This window comes from Schistocerca serialis, chromosome 5, assembly GCF_023864345.2.
Source record: "Schistocerca serialis cubense isolate TAMUIC-IGC-003099 chromosome 5, iqSchSeri2.2, whole genome shotgun sequence".
NCBI classification, from domain to species: domain Eukaryota; kingdom Metazoa; phylum Arthropoda; class Insecta; order Orthoptera; family Acrididae; genus Schistocerca; species Schistocerca serialis.
The window spans coordinates 609275566-609291177 of record NC_064642.1 but is presented as its reverse complement, the minus strand read 5'-3'; the positions used below and the strand labels follow the sequence as shown (position 1 = coordinate 609291177).

The window sequence follows — 15612 nt, the reverse complement described above, 5'->3', positions numbered from 1 at the left end:
GAAGAGGACTGGTTGGAATATCATGTCCAATTTGAAGTACATTTCACAACTTACAACATTATAGGTATGATCTACATAGCTTTCTTTTTATCAACTATCGGAGCCAACTTGTGTGGACTGTGTCTTAAATTGTGCCCCAACTTTCATCCAGAAGGCATTGCTCGTAATATTATAATATACAAATTCACATCACTATGGTGAGATTTAAATTTTTTCATCTTAAGAAGCACCATGAACAGTGGATTGCTGAATTCAAAGGGCTAACAAGATATTGTAGGTTCAAGTGTTCTTGTGGAGTCATTTATTATGATGTGTTATGTGATGCAATCATCCAAAAGGTGTCAGATATACACATTTGCACTGCTGTCCTTAAATTAGGAGATGTGAATCTGAAAACAGTTTCATCAATTGTAGAGTCTTAAAGTACTGTGGACACAACTGAAGTTGATTTTGAGGCTCTATCTGTTTCTCTTGTTCATAGTGCACAAGGCACTCAGTCTAAAGTTCACACTAATGTTAAAGTGAATAAAAACAGGGCTGAGATTAACAGTAAGTGTACAGATAAAACTTTTCAGTCATGTGGTACATGAGGTGTACATCAGAATAAAGTGGGGAAGTCTTATCCTCAGTGCTTTTCAAACCATGATAGAAAAGCCTGTCCTTGTTGTGATGCAAAGTGTTTCACATGTCGTAAGCAAGATCATATCCACACAGTCTGTTTACAAGGCAGCCAGGGCAGGCATCAGTCTAGTGCACAGTACAGCATAACTTTTGGGAAGTGAATGTCATGTTGGCACAATCATTACAGCAGGCACCAACGAAGACTCACTTTTCCGCATCGCGGAAAACTTTTCCTGCAGTTCACAGACAGAAGAACAAACTTGTTGTCCAGTTAATGGAGGTTCAAAAGACAATTAAATTTCAGTTAGACACAGGTGTATCTGTTTCCCTCATCAATAAAGATGCATACGAAATGATCAGTAGCCCACAGCTACAAAAGCCTTCTTATCTTTTGTCTGCATATAACTGACAGAAAATATCAGTACTTGGAACATGGACTTTGCCAGCAACTTTTTCTGTCTTTACAAAGAATGTTTCATTTCATGCACTATCTTTTAGCAACAGTGCAAACATTTTTGGTCTAGACTTGTTTGATTTGTCCAGCCTGTGCATGCAAGAGAATGTGTTGCAAATCAGTGTTTCAGTGCCTACAAATCAATGTTTCCTACTAGTGCAATAACTAGAGTGAACTTTCTGAAACAGGATTAGGAAGAGCTACAGATTTCAAGTCGCACATTACTGTTAAAGACAATGTGCAACCACAATTGTATCATCCTTGGTCTGATCTCCACGCAATCTGTGAGCAGGTTGCTTAAGAACTGCAATGGTGGAAAGACAGTGGGGTGATATAACCAATTTCTGCAAGTCAGTGGGCATCACCCTTAGTCATTCTCAAACATTCATCTAGAGGTTTACATATGTTTGATGATTTCAAAACCACAGTAAACCCACAAACTGTTGTGGATTAATTCCAGAGAGGCATTAATGGACAGATTGGAACAGGGCAGATCCTTCTCCTAGATAGATTTACGTGATGCATCCTTACAGTTACCACTGGATGAGCATTCCAAGGAATATTTTGTGATCAACACTCATCTAATGTTGAGAAGTGTTTCCACTCATGCTATTTCTCAGTGCTTCCTGGAACAGTTAACAGAAAATGTCCCTTAATCTACAAACTATCTGGATGATATTTTTGTCATGGGTCATATGCCTGCTGAAGAGTTGGCAAATTTAGAAAGTTTGTTTAAAGTGCATTGGGTGACTAGCTTAAGTGTAACAAGGAAAAGTGCTTCTCCTTCCATGAAGAACTTGAATATTTATGATGTGTCATACATACACAGCATATCCATCCTGCTTATCTGCACTTGTCTGTGACTAAATATCTGCCAGTGCTCCATAACATCAAGGAACTACAGTAGTTAGAGGGAACCTTGCATATTATATTAAGTTTATTGCAGATGGGTGAAAACTGCTGCTCTACTGAATGAGCTATGCCAGAAAGGTGCTCCTTTTGTGTGGTCTCAAGAATGTCAGTATACATTTCAGTGGTTTTAGGATGCATTGTGAAGTCATCATCATCTAATTCATTTTGATCTAGCTAAGTCTGTTGTGTTACTATGGATACATCTTGTGGGATTGGAGCTCTCCTATAGAATTGGTTCATCAGATCAATCCATACCATTTGCCTTGAAAGGCCTCAACAAAAAGCAGTGCAGTTATAGTCAGTTTGAAAAAGACGTTCTCGCCATCAACTATGACATTACCAAGTGCCACCAATATTTGTTCAATTTTTCCAAGTTCATCCTGCCACGGACAACACAAAAATTGCAATGTTGGGCTCTGTTATTGTCTAATTATCAATATGAGTTGTTGTACAGGTCCACTGCACAACATCTGAATGCTTACTTCTTGTCTCCGTTACCAATTGATACCAACACAGCTTTTGATTCATCTGAGGAATCATGTTATCAAACCAATACTCAGAATTTTGAAATTTTTAAAATTTTACACTTGATTTTCAGCTTATTGCTGGAGCAAATGCTTCCAACATAGCTCTTCAGGTAGTTTTGCGATGCATGTGCCAAGGATCATGCCATACTTTGAAAGAAATTCCCAATCCACGTCACTATTTTCCACATCATCAAGCACTATCCGCATGGTGTCAGGTGTTCCACCGTTGCATACAGAGAATGCTGATGAATGGGTGTGAGTCCTCATTTCCTCTGGCAGAAAGTTTTGTCTTTGTTGCACCAAGGTCACTGGGGTATAGTTCACATAAAGCAACTTGCCCAACATTATTGTACTTGTCAGGACATGGGAGCCCAAATTCAGCAAATGACCTCTCATTGTACTGTTTGTGCAGAGCTCCATTTTGCTCCACTGTAATGCTTTTATCAGTGGCCACATCTGTCCGGACCATGGCAACATATCACATTGACTTCATGGGTCCATGCTAAAACATGTGATGGGTGTTAGTGGTAGACACATACAGTAAATTTCCTTTTGTAATCTGCTTAACATACACCATTACTGCTAGTATGGTATCAGCTTTGTCTTCTATTTTTTTGTCTTATAGGTCTTCCTGAGGCCCTTGTCTTGGACACTGGAGCACAATTCACATCAGCCAATTTTCAATAGTTTTGTGCTGACAATGGCATAACCAAGCAATTACTGTACCTTTTTGCCCTCCATATAATGATGAAGCTGAATGGTTCCTTTGACCATTTCAAAAATCACATGGAGAAACTCCGTTCCTCTTGCACATGGGAGCAGACCTTAAAGATTTTTCTTTTATCCTGCCGCTCCTTGCCACAGGTCAGGATGTCACCGGCAGAATTATGAAATGGTTGCCGTTGTTGTACCCTGGTGCATCTTTTGTGGTCACCATGGAAACAGTTTGGTTAGACAAAGTTTTCAGATGCAGGACAGTTTTCTTTAAAGTTGTTAGTAAGACACAGCGTTCAGAGCATGGTCTTGTCACATCAGTCTTTGGTCATTCCTCTTACATCATTCACAGTTCCTTTGGGCTGCGCAGGCGTCACAAGAGCAAGGGGACTGATGACCTCAGATGTTAAGTCCCATAGTGCTCAGAGCCATTTGAACCACAAGAGCAGGGTCTGGTACACTTATGTCTATGACTTTGCCATAGAAATATTTCCCACAGACATAGCACATCTCTGGGTTCCACAACAGCTGTCATCTCCATCTCTCCACCCATTGCGGTCAGTGCTTCCAGAGTGGCGCCAATGGAGATTGACGTCATGCTGTCACCGATGGTCTTGCAGCCCAAGCTGATGTCCATGGGAGCACTGCGCCAGACAGCCATCACAATGTGACTGGAGTTCCAACCAATCACAGTGTCTGTGCCACTGGATGTGGGTGTGCACCCTGTGGCTGATTTCCAGGTCACTCACAAGATGGATACTGCACTGCAGACAGGGAGCTGTCATCAGTGTAGTTTCTTGTTACATTCCTTGTCTCCTCATCAACATCTCTTTTAAGATCTCCACCATTGCAGCAAGTGAAGTGAGAAAAAACTTCTTAGCCAAACCAGCCATGTCACTATTAATATTTATTTAAACTACATTGCTTGCATTCAACTGGAAGTATTACAATGGTGTGTAGCCTACTCTTGGAGTGAGACATGTGATCAGGGAGTGGCATTTGTAACTATACCTCCTTATACTATTTGTGATTACAACAGCTAAATTTAACCTAGCTGCTACTTCTTCAGCTGTATTAAATAACTATTCAATATCCTCTACAGGTAACTTAATATTTACTTGATTACATTGGTATTTTTCAGGCCGCACAGTTACCTACATCTGTAACAACTGAGGCCATTTTACAGTAAACTACCATTTGTCTTGCAGATTTATTGGAACATCATTACTTTCCATGAAGCTAACAGCAAATTTCAGGACCTGACTCTAGACAGCTATTTTGTATAAGGAGTAAGTAAGGAGCTACTACTTTTCATTTTCTTTTAAATTGGTAAGGATCTGCCATTTACTGTGTATTGCTGAAGACATTTCCACCAGAGTAGATAATTCCATTCTGAACCATGGAGAAGAAGGGATAATCTATGAGAACATTATTTTTGTGTCTTCTATTATGATTGTGCAAATCACAATTCTGCTGAAACTAGTAATATGTAAATGTACTGAGAAGTGAGTGTAAGAATTTCAAAAACAATAAAAGAATCCTGTATTGAATAAATTATTTATTTATGTCAGGCATGTAGCCACAGTAGATAATTCAACAGGGAGTGAAAATATGCAAAAAAAGTCAACACCCTTGTATTTAGGTTAACACAATAAGAGACAATTCTAAGAGCAGAACATGCTGAACTGAGCTACTTGATTAGTTTCTCTATATTTTGGCAACATTTTATCAAATAGAAAACTCAGTCAAAAATTTTTTAATGCTATATGGTGTTCCCTGTCAGCACTGGTGCCACCTATTTTCTATCTTCCTCCTTCTGTAAGGATGGAGTTTGTGATCTGCACTGCCTGATAGTACGATGAGGTCGCACAGCACCAGTGCACCAGAGGGCATGGCAGTGGGTGGGATGGGGAGTGACAGTCCAGACAAAGGGGGACAGTTACAATGTGATGGCTAACTTCGGCGGTCTGTGGATTGTGCAGTGTGCTCATCTTTGGAATCACGTGCCCCAGCTGTCTATCACTGTCTATCAGTCCTGGTGATTTGGAGGAACAGCTTCGAGAACTGGGTGTGATGGTTGTACTTGGAGGTGTGCATTAGCTCTGGCTGAATTGATATTGTTTATCCACTGGGGCACTCTGTCACCATTCAGACTTGCACAGGGTGGATGCAAATCGTAGTGGAAAAGTAAGACATGTCAGAAGTTGTATAACTTCCATGAGACACGACTGGTGCAGACATGTTATGATTGTGGGAGGAACTTGGCTTCTTGGTTACACACAGACAATGAGGGAATATGTGTTTTGTCTTTTAAACCTTAGGGTCCTGTTTCAGTGTATGCTTGTTCCAGAAAGTCTAGTTCATGAAGTACTAAAGGTGATGATGTATTTGATGGAATCATTTTACTGCACCCATGTTATTTACCTGTCACGGATCCTTCAGGGTGGTGCATTTCAAAGTGTATTGTACAATTATTTTGCCAAGACTGAATTGCTGAACATTCAACATGATGATTTACCTAACAGAGTCATTTTAATGTATTAATGTTAATTATCAGTTTTCTACTTTGAGAACTGCTACATTTCAAAGGTTTTTCTAAATCCATTTCACATGCTTATGAGATTAATGCTGATATAAGAAATGGTATTTTTGTGCCCATTAGCTGCTTCCTTGTGATGTCCATTAATGATTAATTTTCAAGTGCAAGTGTGTTTTTTCAATTACTTCTGCATTACTGTGAAAGCTTATGATTGATACATTGGTGGACTCTTTGGATCTGCTGTATCAACAGTTCTTAGTTTATTATTGTGCTTTTATGCCAGCTCGGGTACTCATTCCGATGCATCAGTCTACTCAAGTCTAGTCTTTATGAACAAAATGTGGTATTTTATTGCTGTTTTCTTAAGATTGTCTCAACTTGGTCTATCTTAATAAATGTATATCAAAATAGTATCCCAATTCACATTCAATCAATCACTCTGCACCTCTACATCCACCTTTCCGTTACAAACTGGATAGCTGAGCATGGTTGAATGGTTGATTAAGCGGCAGGGGGCAATGGGTGGTGGCTAATATTAAGTTGTGGGTACTCATTATTTTGTATTTTTCAGAATGCCTGGCATTGTTAGGCATCCGGCTTGTCTGAGGTGAAGTAAGCTTGTTTCTGAATTGGAATGATGGAGGCTTGAACCCATGGGTATGATAGAGAAATTGACTGAACAAATACTTCTACCAGTGGTATGTAAAGCAGCTATATCAATGAGGCAACCTCGGCCGCTGCTTTCATTTGTGAAGCTTTTGAAGAGATTGTAGAAATTACCCAGGACTCAGAGGGTTGTATGGCTAGTCAGGTTCATAGGTTCAGCCCGATTCAATCATTATCTCAGTATAATGAATGATGTGGTTGTTCTTGATCTGGGACAGGCCACAGAGCTATGGAATTATAGTGGGAATATTTGGGAATGGTTGTGTAAGAGTGATAGAGCCACAGATGTGCAGGATCTGCACCCTGTCAATAATTCAGAGGCACACAATGGGAACATGATGGTAGCTGTCCTGAATATTATGTTTACCATGTTGTAAGATCTGTTGCAAGATATTTTAAAGCAGTGTGCTAGTATGTTGCTTGAGTCAGTGGATTCAATGGTGAACTTTTTGTATTTTTCATTAGAATTTCAGCAAAAGGTGTTGACCATGGAAATAAGTGAAACTGATGCCTTAAGATTAATTGCCATAACAGTGAAAGATAGACTATGCAAGGAGATTTTGCAAGCTATACAAAATAAGAAGACATGGCAAGGGTGTAGGCACTGAATAATTAGGGTCATTCCTCCCCGAGCTTTGAGGGAAATGGTTTATTGGCAGTATGAAAAGGAAATAGGTTGTAATGACCCATTAGTGGAATATGTTGCCCAAGTTAAAAGAAGCATATTGGCACTGGTTCTCGATCACATGGATGAACAGGTTGTAACACACTTATTAGAAGGGTTGATCCCTGAAAGTAGGCAGACGGTGGTATTCTGTCAAACATCTAGGATATTTCTACAATTAGAGAATCTGATCAGGCAGATGCAAGCTAGGGAGTACCTCGACTAGCAGAGGAATAAATGGAAAGAGATGAATTTTGTGAGCAAGAAAGTGAATATGGGAAGAAAGACCATCCAGGTAGGTATACAATCAATAGGTAGTGAGGAATGATATTCTGTCAGAGGGGAAAACTCAAAACTGAAATATTGGAATTGTAAGAGACCAGGTCCTATGAAGATGGATTGTATGGGGAAGACATGACAATTATTGTATCATGGTCAGAATAAACTAATATGTGCAATTAGGGATACGTTGAATAAACTACTGCCTTTGTATGTATTGCTATAAAAATATCGAGCCAGGTTGCGCACTCCTGGATGTAGGAAGTACAGTCTTCGCAATTGATTATGACTGGTTCACCCAACATCAAGGTAAATGTAAGTGGGAAGGACTGTCATCATAAAAGGAATTGTTTATGATGGCAGACAAATCAAGTTTAACAGTTAAAGGGATTTTGCTGGTTAAGGTGTCCTTGCGAGATTTTTTATGGAAAATTAATATGATGCTCGTTAAAAATTTGGCCACATCTTGCATACTTGGAGCTGACTTCAGTGGGAAGGTGGGATTAATTTCAGATTGGGCTGGGAGGAGCTATTATTTCAAATTTAAACTGGGAGCTCTGTTCAAATTCTGCCATTTTAGTGAGGGTGTTGTCACAATAGTTGGGAAGGAGCAATCAGTGGAAAACAGGACGGTTGAAGGGGAGTCGGGTAAATGTAATGATCAGTCAAACCATTTCAATGTGTCTGTTAAGAACAAAATCAAAGCTCTTTGTTCCTAATTTCCAGCAGTGCTAACAAAGAAACTGGAAGTCATGCACATCCCCAAGTATGGCACTGAGCTACTGGACCAGGTGCCAGTTACATTGACACTGTAAAGGTTATCTCTGCCTATGATTATATTAAGAGAAAAAATAAAGAAAATGTCAGATCAAGGTGTCATTTGTCCCTCTAAAACACCCTACATGGCACCAATATTTGTGGTGACCAAATTGAATGTGGAATATCGGCCAGTAGTGGATTATCGGGAATTAAATAAAAAGGTCCTGTTGAGGTCAGTACCTTTGCCGGACGTTCACTTGTGCTTTGGGCAGTTCCGAGTGGCTCAGTTTTTACCACATTAGATCTTAACCAAGATTACAACCAGGTACATTTAGACAAAGAATTCAAGCCAGTCACTGCTTTTAGCACTGATTTAAATTTATTTGAATTTAATAGAGTTCCTTTTGGGCTTGCAATAGGGGCTGCTGTCCTGTCACAATTGACAGACATTGTATTTTCTGATGTGAAGTTCAAGTTTGTGTACCACTATTAAGATGATGGAGTGAATACAGTAAATTTATTCAGGAACATCTGATAAATTTGGAGGAAGTGTTTGGGCAGTTACAAAAAGTGGGCCTGACGGTAAATCCTGAGAAGGTGAGTTTTGCTTCTCGTTCAGTGAAATTCATGGGACATATTGTGTCAGAAGAGGGGATTTCATCAGTCCTGACTGAGTGGAGGTTATAAATCAAGTGCCTCATCCATGTAATGTTAAACAGGTTGCCAGTTCATTGGGATGGAGAATTTCTTCTGCAAGTTCACTAAGGGGTTTGCTGAGAAAGTTTCTCCTCTGAATGAATTGTGCTGGAAGGGATGTACATTTCCATGGGGTCCCTCTGAGGAGGCTGCATTCTTAGCACTTAAACATGCATCACAGTCTGCACCAGTGTTAGCTCTACCGGTTTTTGATAGAGAATTTATTTTACAAACTGATGCCTCAGGACAAGGATTTGGTGGGGCTCTGTTACGTAAAAAAGAAGGGGAGCGCAGGGTAACTGCTTATGCCTCTCAGGGGTTAAATGAGTTGGAAAGGAAGTATTCCATGCATGAGCTAGAAGCTCTCACTGTTTTGTTTGGGGATGGAGAAATTTAAATACTACCTGGAACACCACAAATTTATCCTGGAAACAGACAATCGAGCCTTGAGTTGGTTATTCGCTAGGCCCCAAAAGACAGTACAAATTGAAGGTGGGCTACCAGGATTCTTGCATTTAAATTTGAGGTCCACAATATCAAGAGCTCTTAGAATGTGTTGGCTAATGGTTTAAGCCGCTTGTATGTACAGGAGGACAATAGTCGAACAGATCATCCACCAAAGGGTGAACAGGATAGGCAGATAAAATTAGTTCCATCCTGACTCAGATCCCTAGTGAGATAAAAGATATCAGAGAATTTCAAGATTAGGATGGACTTCTGAGGGTTGTCATGCAGAGGATTCAGGATGATCAGTGTGTAGACCATTATTTAATGAAAATCAGATGTTATGTTGTAAGGTATGTGGCATAGGACAAAGGAAGGTTGTAGCACTGATGAACTGGTCCCACTGTTATTTAAGTATTTCCTTGAATCCCCAGAGAGGGAGGGGGAGGAGTCATTTGAGGGTACATAAGGTCTGGGACTTCTTCTTATAGTGGAAAATGGGCATGAAGAGTTGCAAGAGGATATGCTCTGAGTAAATCTGCTCAGAATACCAAGGTCGAGTACTTGCCTTTGAAACCTGTTGATAAGACATTTCAGTGGGTGTATATTGATTTTGTCAGCCCATGTAGAGATCTAGGGATGGGAACAAGTATATTTTGGTTTTTATTGATGCCTGTACCAGATTTGTATGGCTGTTGCCTACCAAAGGGGTGACAATGCACACAATCACCCAGTTAAGTAGGATTTTTGGGACCTTTGGACTGCCAAAATCCATCATTAGTGATAATGTGAGCTGTATTACTGCCAAGGCATTTAAACAACTTTATTTAGAAACTGGAGTGCAACACATGACCACAACCCCATACTATCCTAAACCTATTATGCTGAGCGCCTTAATTACAATGTCAGATCTGGCCTGATCACCTACCATCATATGGATCAAAGCAATTGGGACAGTTCTCTGCTCTAGTTGGCCACAGAATTTAATACAGTGGATTATGAGGCTCCTGGATCTACACCAGCCAAGTTATTTCTGGGTTATCAGGTAGCAACTCCACAGTGCAGCTTGTGGCAATTGAGGATCTATTGCCTGAAGGGAAGAATCCTCAACAGGTTGCTGTGCAAGAGAGATTGGCCAGGAGAAATATCTGGGAGGTCCACAGGAAGGAAGCCACAAATCAAAACCAGCAGCAGTGGCCAAATGCTTACCAAGCTGGTGATATTCTCTACATTAAGAATTTAGTAAATGGGTGGAAGGAATCTCTAAAAAACTGTTGACCCGATACAGAAGACCATTGTGTATTAGAAGATTTCTTACCCCAGTAATGCTGCTGTTAGGAGCTCAGAACACTGGTAAGGATGTTACAGCTCACCCCAGCCAAGATTTAGAGTAGTAGTGGTGGTGGTGAAAAGGGGGGGGGGCAGTAGGAATATCTGCTGTGTCGGCACTGGTGCTGGCTATTTTCTATCTTCCTCCTTCTGTAAGAATGGAGTTTGTGGTCTGCTTCATCTGATGGTGCGACGAAGTCGCATGGAGCCACGGTGTGCCAGAGGGTAAAGTGGTGCGTGGAGCAGAGAGTGACAACCATGATGGAGTTGGACAGTTATAATGTAACAGAAAACTTGGACAGACAGAGGATTGTGTGGTGCAAACAGCACTGCTAGTCTCTGGAATCATGGAACAGCTCTGAGAACTGGGTATGACAGTTGGACTTGGAGGCATGCATTAGCCCCGGCTGAATTGACATTGTTTATCCACTGGGGCATTCTATTGCCCTTCAGACTTGCACGTTGTGGATGCACATCATAGTGTCAAAGTAAGACATGTCAGAAGTTGTATAACTTCCACAAGACATGACTGGTGCAGATGTGTTGTGATTTTGGGAGGAACTTGGCCTCTTGGCAACACATAGAGAATAAGGGAATATATGTTTTGTCTTTTAAATCTTAGGGTACTGATTTAGCATGTGCTTGTTCTGGAAAGTCTAATTCATAAACTACTCAAGGTGATGATGTATTTAATGGAATCATTTTAATGCACTCGTATTATTTACCTGTCATGGATTCTTGAAGGTGGTGCATTTCAAGGTGTCAGCTGTAATGTATGATTATTTCACTAAGACTGAACTGCTGAGAGCTCAACATGATGATTTTCCTAACAGAGTCATTCTAATGCATTGATGTTAATTATCAGTTTTCCGCTTTGAGAACTGCTACATTTCAAAGGTTTTGTTAAATCCATTTCTCATGCTTATGAGATTAATGCTGGTATAAGGAGTGAGTAATTTTGTGCCCATTAGCTACTTCCTTGTAATGTCAATAATGATTAATTTCCAGGTGCATGGGTGTTTTTTTCAATTACTTGTATGTTACTGAGGAAGCTTATTATTGACACGTTGACAGACAGTTTGGATCTACTATATCAATGGTTCCTAGTTCATGTGTTTTTATGCCAGCTCAGGTATTTATTCCAATGCCTCAGTCTGTTCGAGTCTAGTTTGTATTTGCAAAATGTGATATTTTGTTGATGTTTTCTTAAGATTGACTCAACATGGTATATGTTAATAAATGTATTTCAAAGTTGTATCCGCACTCACACTCAATAAACCGCTCCGCACCTTTACATCCACCTTTCTGTTACAATGGATACAGAATGATTGGCTATTGCTTACATTCTGGAAGTGCAATTCCAAATAAATGCAAAAAGAAACATTTAAAAGTTAAAAAAAAGATATATGTAGCTTTCAGAATTTTCCTCAAAGAGCAATGAGGAATAAGTTGGGGAAGGTGAGAAAGGAGAGGCAAATCACTCTGACCTCAGGTTGAGATGGACCAGCCTGTTATGAATGCAAAAAGAGAAAAGATGAAGAGGGAGACATCAGAGAGAATAGGAAGGAAAAGATAGCTACCTAGACAGAGATAGTTATCCAGTATTATCCTTGACCTATTACTCTCCTTGCTGTCTCACCTTTAATCTTTGTCTGTCCTTGTCCTTATAATAGATGGGTCCTCTCATCCTTGGAGATGAGAGAACTGCTACTCCTTTCTACTATTTCCTTATCTTTCGCTCTTATTTTCCCAGGTAAGGAACTAATAGTTCCAAAAACTAGGATATTTTATTGTACTTTTATATATAGTATCTGATAAAAAATAAATGAAGCACCCAGAAGTGAAGGAGGAAATGAAACAAAATTTCATGGACTGAGAGGGGATGTGGGATTATATCAGCAATTACAAAACTGAGTCAAATTTACAGAGAACTTGGCAATATGAGCCCACTTATCAATATGATATTGCACACATTCTTGGTTGCATGCATGCACTGATGCACTGACTCAGTTGTAAAATGTATCACCACACCTGGCTGTGGCATGGAGTTGACATTCGAGCTGATTTCACACACGTGCTATTGGGGACAGGTCTGGGAATTTTGCTGGCCAAGGGAGTACCTCAACGACACACAGGATGTTCATAGAGACACTTGCCATGTGTGGAGGAGCATTTTCCTGTTAAAAAATGACACTACGATACCGTCACATGAGGAGAAACATATGAAGACACAGGATATCGGTGACATATTGTTGTGCTATCAGAGTTCACTCAGTCACCATTAGCAATGACCTGAGGTCATACCTGATGCTCTCCACCCCATGATGTCAGAATCAACAATGCTGTGCCTTTTCAAAGCACTGAAATAATGAGACCTTTCACCAAAATGGCCATACTCATCGACGATTATTATTCTGTGTAGTGCTGAACTGCAGTTCATCACTGAACAGTATACAGGGCTACTATAAATGATTCATTTATTTTCAAAGTTCCATATTTTCCAAAGTATTACACATACAAATATGACTGATGCATGAATAGAACCATAAACTCACTAAGTTTGCATTATGCCCACAAGTGCAGTGTCTTGACAAAATGGTGACAAAGCAAGAAAAGAGTTTTTGGTGTTGGAATATGTGAGTGTTTATCTGTTACAGTATTACAGCATGCATCCAGAAGTAATTATGGAAAAGAACCACCACATAAACAGAGTTTTGTGTGTTGGCCTTGACAATTTAGGGAGACTGATTGTCTCTGTAAAAATAAAAGTACCAGTCAACCAAGCGTGCCAGATGCAACTGTGGGGTGGGTGACAAAAAGTTTCATATGTAGTCCAAAAAAATCAACAGTCCACACACACCAAAAACTTGGAATACCACAGCAAACTGTGTGGAATATTATGCATTTGAAACCATACCATCCGCAGCTTGTGCAACAATTCAAACTAGAAGATTATGGCCAGTGCCTTCAGTTTTGTATCACTATGTATGAACCACTTGAGGATGACAACTTCATCTCCAAGCAAGATGACACTCAGCAATGAAGCAATCTTTCATTTATCTGGAGAGGTTAGTTGCACAATGTGTAAGTGTGGGACACTGAAAATCCTTATGAAATTGTGGTGCACGAATGAGATTTGCCGAAGATTGACGTTTCTGTGCAGTGTCACAAAGAAAGCTGTATGGACCATTTTCCTCCTGTGAGAAGACTGTGATGGGTAGCTCTTAGCTTAATATGTTGCAGCTGTGGTTGTTTCCACAACTGACTGCTGATTCTGAGAATTCCATCTTCCTACAAAACAAGGCACCCCCTCACTGGAACATCAATGTTCGTTGCTACCTTCTAACTTTCACATCACTCGATTCCGCATATTGCCCCCCTCCCCAAGTCACATGACCTTGGATACTGCTTGGCTGTGTGTCGTGTGACAAAAGGAGCACACATAGAACATTTATAGAGTGCAAAATCCAGACTTCATGAGTGTAATACTTAGGAAAATATAGAGCTTTGAAAATAAATTAATCATTTACAGTAACCCTGCATAATGACATTCATCAGTAATCCGTGTTATCTGGTCATGGCATCACTCCAAATGCAGCTGTTTGTGTTGTGATGTTAACAGTAACCCACACACAGGACAGTAACTCCCTAATTCAGGTGGTGCTAATTTCTGACGAATGGTATGGGATGATCAGAGTGTTGAAGGGAGTCCATTATTTGTTCGCAGATGGCAGGAGCAGAAGTGCAGGGGCTAAATTGTGTTTGGTACACAGTATGTTGAACCTCCCTTGCGGTGGTCAGATGTCATCAACCGGAACCTAGACAATGGGTATGCCTACCCTCAAAAGTCCCATACAGCCCAACACTGGGAAACTTCCGCAACCAAATACTCCATAATTCTGGATATTGCACAATTTGATCAGCTGGCCAAATGGAAACCTACAAGAGGCCCTTTCAAACTCTGACAGATGCTGATAACACTGTGTCACATGAGTGTGCAGCATGTCCAAGTCCTTCATACTGATACCTCAACATCTGAATGTATTTGTGGCCTACCAGGTTCGGTAACAACACTAACAAATTCTGGTGGCTGTTCTTCCTGTAATGGAGAATTGTAAATCTAATCATTTGCATTCCTCCTGATGGTGTGTTCATGTGCAAAGTTACATTGGCATCCAACCCATGTCTTCTGGATCCTTTACTTTTTTGGTCAGGCAGTGTATATCTATTGGCAAAACTAAGAATTTCACATCCTGAAGGTAAGCATTGGCCAACCATCCTGTCTTGTAATTAAATTACTTGGCACAATGTTTAAAGTTAATGTGATAAAAGCATTAACAAAACATTAATAACTTTTACTATATAAAGAGAATTACATCTAGAATATGAGTTGTTTATCATTCTCTGAAAATTTTCTGAATTTACAGTTTTTTATTGAACTAAAAATATCAGGTTGTCACTTACATCTACATGCAACCATAATTTGTGTTTCCTGCATACATTCGCTAATTGATCTATTGGATCAAATGCACCAAGAACTGTAGTCCCTGCAGTAGCACAAACAAAAAACGGGCGTTTTCCATCTGATACTGCTTCCTGAATTCTGAGCTCTAGTTCATCTACAATCATCCTGCCCATCTCATCAGTCTTTACTGAAATCAGATTGTCAGTACCAATACCCAACCAATGTGCAGCCTTCGAGAATGAGTAATGAGCCTGAAACACATGCAGAAAACAAGATATTAATTTAGGATGTATTTATAAGTCTTATGGGAAAAAATATTACATAAACATGCAATGCATGCTTTCAACTTTGCAACATTAACTGCAACAAACACCAACTTAAAAATATATACTGTTGTGTAGATGACACCATAAAGAAACGACTTCATATACAATGTCTTACATACAGCTTTTGCCAACTAGTTTCTGTACACTTCTGTGTGAAAACTGCTACGTACACCTAGAAGAGCAGTGGATGTTGCAGTGTAGCCATGCAATGTTATTT

At 39.9% G+C, this 15612-nt stretch overlaps 1 protein-coding gene across 1 annotated transcript in view; it reads right to left on the bottom strand.

Annotated features, from left to right (window-relative positions):
• LOC126482348 (acidic amino acid decarboxylase GADL1) overlaps window positions 1-15320 on the bottom strand; it is a gene marked incomplete at its 5' end in the record, with an annotated part of 67062 nt that extends 51742 nt beyond the window's left edge. Inside the window, 1 exon segment of the mRNA XM_050106428.1 lies at window positions 15069-15320. Within this exon segment, the coding sequence (XP_049962385.1) occupies window positions 15069-15320 (252 nt within the window).
• Between the last annotated feature and the right edge of the window lie 292 nt (window positions 15321-15612).